Source organism: Dryas octopetala, chromosome 9 (assembly GCF_963921425.1).
Source record: "Dryas octopetala chromosome 9, drDryOcto1.1, whole genome shotgun sequence".
In the NCBI taxonomy this organism is placed as follows: Eukaryota; Viridiplantae; Streptophyta; class Magnoliopsida; order Rosales; family Rosaceae; genus Dryas; species Dryas octopetala.
Window position 1 is genome coordinate 5741933 of NC_141374.1, and position 8878 is coordinate 5750810.

An 8878-nucleotide genomic window follows, 5' to 3' on the forward strand; every position below is an offset into this window, starting at 1 on the left:
AAAGAAAAAAATGAAACCTGCATTTATATTATCCTATATTGCAATGGAATACACTCAACTTGAATGCTACGATAGACAAAATGGATTATAGCATATTAACAAAAGTTTAAAAAGCTTCACAAAGAGCATTTTCTATGTTTAGCATATTCTCCTTTTCACAGAGGCCACTAAAAGCTGAGAATCCATTGATGTCTTTCTATCTGCATCATTATTTTTTTATGTTATGCAAGGTCAGGGGGGATGAATAGAATAATTACCTGAACTGTAAGCTCTCTTTTACAAGCAAGTTTAATTGCTGATGGAATCCCCTCTCATGCAGCATCGGATTATAGTCTCTTAAATCAATCTGCAGGAAAATCAGAGAAGGAAAGGTCAAGTCACCCCCCGTCATTCAACAATTTGATACTCTTATCTAATTACTTAAATTCATGCACTTGACAATAGATGTTTTGTGATAGAAAAGTCTGTAATCACTCTTTCATGAATCTGGTACTGTATATTATTCTCTTCAACAACACTGTGTATTAAGAAATTTATTGATATTGAGCAACAATAAATTATTCAAGAAAATTTTGGTGTAAATTCTGCCTTATAGCATGCAGCTTTGTATAGCCCAAATACAATGGAAAAACTGGACAATCTTGTCAAATAGTTATTTAAAGACATAATTATTCACATCATGCTCTCATAAAAAGGAACATTTAAAAGAAGAAAAAAAAAAAAACTCTCACAGAAAAGTTCAAGAAGAAGAATGCAAGCAGGGACAGTTCATACCTTTGACAAAGAGTCTTCAATTGAGTTCTCAATCTCCTTACTTACTGAAGAAATAGTTAATTGATTGACATTAGGAACATGTAAAATTTCCTCTGATCCTGCAATGCGCTGCAAATATTATAATGATGGTCAACATAGATACAACAGAGTACAAAAAAAAAAAAAAAAAACAAATGCGAAAAAGATAAGCATAAACATAACATAACTTGCATGCACAAGCATGTGGAAGTAAAACTACATTAAGATGGAACATAGAAACAATGATATGCAACACAAAGATAATTGGTTGAACATTTAAAAATAGTATTTCAGCCACCAAAAGAGAAGTTTAATGTTCACCCTGAGAAGCATTGGCCCATTGTCTGAAGGTTGAAGAATATAATACCAGTCCAAAGTGGCCTCCCTCATAGTTTCTATATTGCAATTTGAAGAGCATACCAAACCCTGGTCCACTGAATGTAGAGCACTGCAAAGCCCTTGGAAAACTGCAAACTTTGTAGCCTGATTAGGAAAAGGAAGAAACATGGACTTCAAAGAGTTACTGACACATTAATCCAGAACAAAAACCAAATTCAGAGACTTCATGTAAGCCTCTGATTAGACATTCACAAAGTTTCTGAATTTGGTTGTCCTGGATTAATGTGGTAATAACTCTTACTGACATACACACCCCAAACCACATATTCAGAAGAACCCTTCAACGCACGTTGAGTATTCAATTCTGACTGATCAATCTCATCTGGAGTAGTTTCTATCTCATGGCAAGTTGACGGAATGACAACATAGGAAACCCCCATTACAACACCTGTGAAAAAAATGCCCCCATTTTTGGTCAATGCTGACACCAAATACAAAAAGGACTAATCAGGTTGTCAATAATTCCCTAGTATGGAAGTGCTATAATTCAATGTGCCTAATTCTGTTATGCATATTCCTCTCATTGTTGCATATTGTCCAACAAATGAATATACTGCACCAAAGCAATGGAGATATTGTCCGTCAGGTACTATATATAAATACTATTTTGTCAACTTTATAGCATTTCTGAATAAGATTTTACTGATAGGTGTTGCTGCTAATAGACATGCAGATGTCATGAAATTTCACTGGAAGATGCTGTTAGGAATAGAACTGAGAAACCTTCTTGTCCAGTCACAGGCCATAATCTTGGAACATGTGATGTGATTAAAGCTTCTGTGAAAGTTGGAGAAAAAACAATCCTGTTTATGCCCTCATTCCAGAGCTCTATGAAGCTCGAGTGTGTTTATTCGCCAATTGACTTCAATGTCATTGAGAGGACTCACTTGGGGTCTCTAAGTGAAGGTAAATGTTAAGCTTGAAGCTGAACATTTAATAGTTAGAACCTGAGCTTGTGACACTTTATATGAGGCTAATGCTTGATTATTCTGTTACTTTTCCATATTAAACCTGTTTTCTTTTTTATTTTTATCCTTTTTTTGTTTTTGTTTTTCTTGGGTGCCAAGAATATCTCCATTGCTTTGGTTCAATACATTCATTTGTTGGACAATATGCAACAATGAGATGAATATGCATAACAGAATTAGGCACATTGAATTATAGCACTTCCCTAATAGGGAATTATTGACAACCTGATTAGTCCTTTTTGTTTTTGGTGTCAGCATTGACCAAAAATGGGGGCATTTTTTTCACAGGTGTTGTAATGGGGGATTCCTATGTTGTCATTCCGTCAACTTGCCATGAGATAGAAACTACTCCAGATGAGATTGATCAGTCAGAATTGAATACTCAAGGTGCGTTGAAGGCTTCTTCTGAATTTGTGGTTTGGGGTGTGTATGTCAGTAAGAGTTATTACCACATTAATCCAGGACAACCAAATTCAGAAACTTTGTGAATGTCTAATCAGAGGCCTAACATGAAGTCTCTGAATTTGGTTTTGTTCTGGATTAATGTGTCAGTAACTGTATGAAGTCCATGTTTCTTCCTTTTCCAAATCAGGCTACCAAGTTTGTAGTTTTCCAAGGGCTTTTCAGTGCTCTACATTCAGTGGACCAGGGTTTGGTATGCTCTTCGAATTGCAACATAGAAACTATGAGGGAACTTTGGACTGCTATTATATTCTTCAACCTTCAGACAATGGGCCAATGCTTCTCAGGGTGAACATTAAACTTCTCTTTTGGTGGCTGAAATACTATTTTTAAATGTTCAACCAATTATCTTTGTATTGCATATCATTGTTTCTATGTTCCATCTTGATGTAGTTTTACTTCCACATGATTGTGCACTAGCATGCAAGCTATGTTATGTTTATGCTTATCTTTTTTGCATTTGTTTTGTTTTGTTTTTTTTTTTTGTACTCTGTTGTATCTATGTTGACCATCATTATAATATATTCTCCAGCTTTCATTTCCAAGCCCAAGCTAGATCAATCACCTCTATCGCCACCAAATGGTAACCGGCAGCTTGATGCAAAAACCTCAAGGATTTTGGAGAGACTCGAGGTGCCAAGACAATTCAAAACGGAATCAGTTTCTCCAATCGCCACAAGCAGTGTCATGAAGGATTCAAGTGTTCAGGTAAAGAAGCTTTTGATTCCGTCACAGACTATTTGTGCTCCGGACCAACGCATGACTACCAGCCAACTAATGAAACCAAACTTCCAGAGGCTAAAAAGGAAACACAAATAAAAAGAAAGCTGTCTTGTACAAAACATGGACTTAAAACCTCAAATATGTGTCTTTTCCTACAGTTTGAAGTTGCAGGACCTGGTTGCTAGTGTCTATAGGTAACGACTGATGTGATCAATGCTTTGTTGTGTTATGGGCATTTCCTGAGATTTGGAATACAAATTTGCAGAACAACTCAACAAGAAATGATAGCAGCTTTTTAGGCTCTTTAGATTGCATGATAACATCGTTTATAGTTGTGATACACTTCTTACATGACACTATGATAATCATATAATGTATTAACTTAAAAGAAAATAACTGGTATACAAAAGTTATGCTAAACAGGTTGTCTAATAGTAATTGTAGATATTAGGGAACATAAAGGATCGTACTATGTACTGATTACAAGACTTAATCAATAACACTTGTTAATTGATTATAGATAATACCTAAAGTTAACGGGTGTCCGGAAAAAGTTAAAAGGCCAAATTTTGTTTTTGGTCTATGAGGTTTGAGTCAAGTTTTACTTTAATCCCTATTGTTTCAATTGTGCCAATTTGGTCCTTGTAGTTTTATAATAGTTGAAATTCAAAGATACATGCATAATTTCGTCAATTTATCAACAAAAATAGTAAATAGCAAATCGCACAATTGAAAGTAGCCATCATCTCTTTTTTTTTTTTCTTCTTTTAGTTACATTGGTCCTTTTAGTTCTAGTAATACTAAACTCAGATCATCAAACTACATTCAAGCTGTAAAAATATGTAAGTCAATGCATTTTACAAGAACAATATTTTAATGGGATTCGGAGCAATATGTTTTTTGGTTTCTGCTGTTTGTTTTTTTGCATTGTAAAAATCTAGTGGAGGCTGTTTTGTTTGGTCTGAGAATCCCAAAATAGTTTTAGGTAGAAATATGCTTGTCGTTTCCCAGGATATGATCCCAAAGCATGCTCCCAATTTTATGTTCTCACTTCTCGGCTAGATATATAGTCATAGACTCATACTTCGTTTACAATTTCAACTCGCTACTTGTCATTTCCCCATGTTGGAGTTGTATCTCGGCCTTTTCAAGTAATTGTCTGTGACTAGTTGGCCAAATAGTTTTGCATGAAAAAACATAAAAGAATATCGTCGGCATATTATATGGTATTATTGTCGAATAGAAAAAAACAAAAAAATCAGTTAACGTTTCATGAAAGCACAAGAGACTAGGAGGTTTTTTTTCAACATTTTCATATGACTCATTAACCTCTTATGGCATAACACGGACTAAAACAACCTTCCAGACTTGTAGTCTCATAATTTGACAGATGGGCCTTCCTCAACGTCATATTATTAAGGCTTGGGTTGACAAATTAACTTAGCCTAAATTATTGACTTGATGATGGAAACATGTAGCTATATATGCCAAATTGTACAAGATGCTTCTCAAGAAATTCATAATATTGCTCTACTTCTTTTTATTATACATGCCATAACATAATCAATTGATCATTGTTCCTAATATCATATATTGACGTAACAAGTAATGAATAATGGAATTAATTGCTTAATTCAACGAATGCGTTACAAGACTTATTTTTTAAAGCCATGTCGGTGTGCCACATCAATACATAATAGCCTCCCAGACAAAAAACTTAACGGAGGTATGTGGGTGTCAAAAAATAGTAGTTGAGGCACCGTCTTTATAACTTTTTTTATTGGGATACCAACTTGAAAAAGGGTGTAAACCTGAGTAACCTGCATGTAATTTGCTCATATATAAATATGTGTATATATATATAAGAGGAAATTACAGATTTAGTCCAGTTATTTTATACCTAGTTCAATTTTGGTCCACAATCTTTTTTAATTTCTGTTTTGGTCCACTAATTGTTTCACTTGTTCAATAAAGGTCCAGATTTGTTTTCTCAAATTTGGCCTGCTTTTTACCCTATCAAATCTCACCCAAATTCAGCAAATATATACTTGTTTTAAAGCTATGCATTTCTTTTTTACAACCATATAAAGATTATTCAAATTGGAGTTCTAAAACTCAAGATAATTGACCCTAAAGTAGGGTACCCAAAACTGCCAATTTTTCAAATTTCACCAAATCTCAATTCTCTTAGATTATAATACTCCAAATTTGTTTTTATGACTAAGAAATGATGAAATATAACTTATACTTCAATTATAATTGAAGAAAACACAACCCAAAAAATTTAAAGTCACAAATCTGGACCTTTATTGAACAAATGAAACAATTAGTGGACCAAAACAGAACTTAAAAAAGATCGTGGACCAAAATTGAACTAGGTATAAAATAAGTGGACCAAATCTGTAATTTCCTCTATATATAAACTTGCAGAGAAGCAAAAGTGGTGTGGGAAGAGAAAGAGAGAGAGAGTGTGTATGTGTGTGTGTGTGTGTGAAACCCGAAAATTTTGTTGGAATATGATCATATAAACATAGCGCAATTTAAATTTCACATGATCTGCTTCGGCTTGATATATGATATTGCAATAAAACATGATTAACCAAGAAGGATTCATATCTTGTTCTCTTGATTGGAAGCCTATAAAGGTACGAATCCAAACACTCTCCGCCAATTGGTCGTCAATTGTCTGACCTCTAATTAGTCCACACTAGGAGGAGATGGAGGAATAAACTTGTTGGAGAATGGGAGTGCTAGCTCTCTTCTCACAAGTTAGCATGTAGAGAAAATATAAAGAACGTAGAATGATCTTTACAGGGCTTCTCTTATACTGACTTCTTCACTTGGGCCCTCTTATATAGACTTAAGTAAAAAAGGGGGGCTGGCCATCCTAGTCTCATAGGCTAAGTGGTTAGTCCATTTGACTAGGTAATTAACATTTAATTAATTAATAAGTTCATCATTCTATTAATTTTCTTCCATTTAGTCATAGGGTCAATTAATTAATTTTTGTTCGAACTCATTTCTAATATCATCCCACACCTATTGGCATGTGACATCTTAAATTTCAATTAAATTCGGCAGTGGCTTTAGGACACTTTCCTAAATCAACCTAATCCGATAAAATTACCATTTTAAGCTTAGGTCTCCACAAACTATGATTGACACCTAGCAGCATTAATGTCATGGCTGCCTAGATTAACCGAAAGGGAGAAGAACTTATTCAGTCTTAATTGCAACACAATACAGTCTTTCTACCATTCTATGTTCTGAATTACGGTCGGGTATGAAATTCCGTCAACTCTAGCATGATCCTTAAGGTCAAACACTAATATTTATATTTCATTTGATCAAGGATGCTTGTTCCATGATCTAGTACTCTAGCCAGAGATTCATGAATCTAAACATATGTTGCCTCTTGGAACATCTCTCCTATTACCAGGAGTGACAAATCCTCTGTTGAACACACACATGTCCCCAACATCAGTGACTATGCCTAATTTGTACTTTTAATTAAACTCTAGGAGCCTAGCATTGTAATATAGCCAAAACATAGTGATTGAGCGCATAGGACAACCATGGCGTCTCAAGTCTAGGGACCAATTGTGTTATCAAGACTTAGCAAATTCCTGTTGACGGGTCAGTAATACTCCATGACAGGTATTCATTATGTTGGCCGGTCACGTTCAGTGAACAATCTACTTGCACCCATGATCTTCCCTTAGTGTCTCTACACCGACAATCTGAGACTGATCATCCTAATCATTAAGCAGAGTTAGAGCATGTTGGTTTTACCGGATTTGATAATGTCCAAATATCAATCCTACGACCAAGAGCAATTTAATTAGACTCTAATTACTGAGAGATATAAGTCTCACGGTCCTAACTTCTTTAAGATATATTATTCCTTCAACTTAAAATCATGAACCTCTTTCATGCATACACACATATATAAAGATCTAATATGTATACGAAGAATGATACATAAAAGACAAGTTTTTCGTGATGTTAAAAGTATACACAATACGTATATCAAAACGATTTGCATTTGGACATATTCCAACAAATTTTTCAAAAGGTATTTGAAATTTTTTGAATTTATATCCTATTTTCCTTTTCCATTATAATCATTTTTGGTATTTTACAAAAATTAATCGTTTTAAAAAGAACTGTTTTTTAATTTACAAATCATTTTAAGGTTTGACTTCATTTTGACCAAACCTAAATTGTTTTTTTGAACTTAATTTTGGTATAGTTGGGTAGAGCTCGACTCTACGAGCGTGTAGGTGCAAATGGTGCATGAATCAAAATTACATTTTAAAAGTTTCAGGTTTTAATTTGAGGGGCAATTTGGTAAATTCGTATCTTAGGGTTTTAGTATAAAAATCCAAACTTCAAAAAAAATTCTCCTTTTTTTGAAAAACTCAGCCTCACACACACTCTGGCCGGTTCTCCGCTTTCCGACGGCCAATGCCATTGAGACCGATGGCAATCAAATTGTTCATTTTGTATGTTACATAAAGAGTTTTCACTTTGGTGATTTCGTGTTTTAACAATTGGTATTTTTATTGAGAGTTCAATTTTAAAACTTCTCAATTCGGAGTGAGAGCTTCTTTATCTTGCCACCACAAGATCTCGTCCTTGCATCCGTGGCTGCTAACAAGGATGCAACAACATATCAAACGAAAAGAAAAATTTTGAGCTCATAATAATAAGTTAAGGAATTCAATTCAAATATACTTCCAAATTTAGAATTGGCATTCTGGACGTGGATGTTTGATTTGTTAACCATATCAATCATCCCAAACGGATGCTAGACTATGTCCTTATTGGCTATTAAAATACTCCTATATTAAACATCTTACTGTATTAAGTTATTAACCAAGGAACCAAATAGCTATTTAACAAATACCTTTATAAGATAATATTTTCGTAATAAGCAAAAGTACATAATAATCCTTAGCCCCTAAGTTAAATCATGAATAATGACCAATATTTAACATGCATAGCATGTGTTTCAGAAAAGGTAAAGTTTAAGTTAATTACTTATTAAATTATCATGAATAAAATTACCTATTAAACCGGCAGTGTCAATAAATTATGTTATGAAAATAGAAAAACATATATAGAGGGAGAAAATAATTACCATGTAAAAAAAAAAAAGAGTAACGACAGCGTGGCAGTGGGGACGTCGCCGTTAGTCTTGTACGCGGTTGTCGGGCGCAAAGGAGTGAACCAAAGTTAAGAAGCTTTCCTCTTCCTCTATCCACTTTTTGACCGTTACAAAAACACGGTTGTCTTTTCCCAAAATGCCCCTAGTGCCCGCACTTAATTACGAAACGTGCTTTCTTACGTCTTCCCACTGTCTTTCAATTTTCTTTTTTCTTTTTTTCTTTTTTTTTCTTTTTTTCTTTTTTTTTTCTTTTTTCTTTTTTATGGACAATAGTACCCACCAACTGCCGCTTGTTTTACCAAACTCTTGATTATTCCAAAACCCAACCCCCGTTTGTTAGCATTATTTCACTTGCCCACCTTTT

The 8878-nt window shown here is 34.2% G+C and overlaps 1 protein-coding gene and 1 pseudogene across 1 annotated transcript; one reads left to right on the forward strand and one right to left on the reverse strand.

The window, feature by feature from the left end:
* Positions 1 to 253: 253 nt before the first annotated feature.
* On the reverse strand, positions 254 to 1575 carry LOC147273405 (uncharacterized). The gene is made up of 4 exons (XM_086228609.1): positions 1481 to 1575; positions 1114 to 1259; positions 775 to 882; positions 254 to 346 (listed from the first exon to the last, which is right to left on the reverse strand). The coding sequence occupies exons 1-4, from the start codon at positions 1569 to 1571 to the stop codon at positions 254 to 256; spliced, it is 438 nt and encodes a 145-aa protein (XP_086084735.1). The 5' UTR covers positions 1572 to 1575.
* A 160-nt stretch (positions 1576 to 1735) lies between these two features.
* LOC147273406 (uncharacterized) lies at positions 1736 to 3440 on the forward strand (annotated as a pseudogene).
* The last annotated feature ends 5438 nt before the right edge of the window (positions 3441 to 8878 follow it).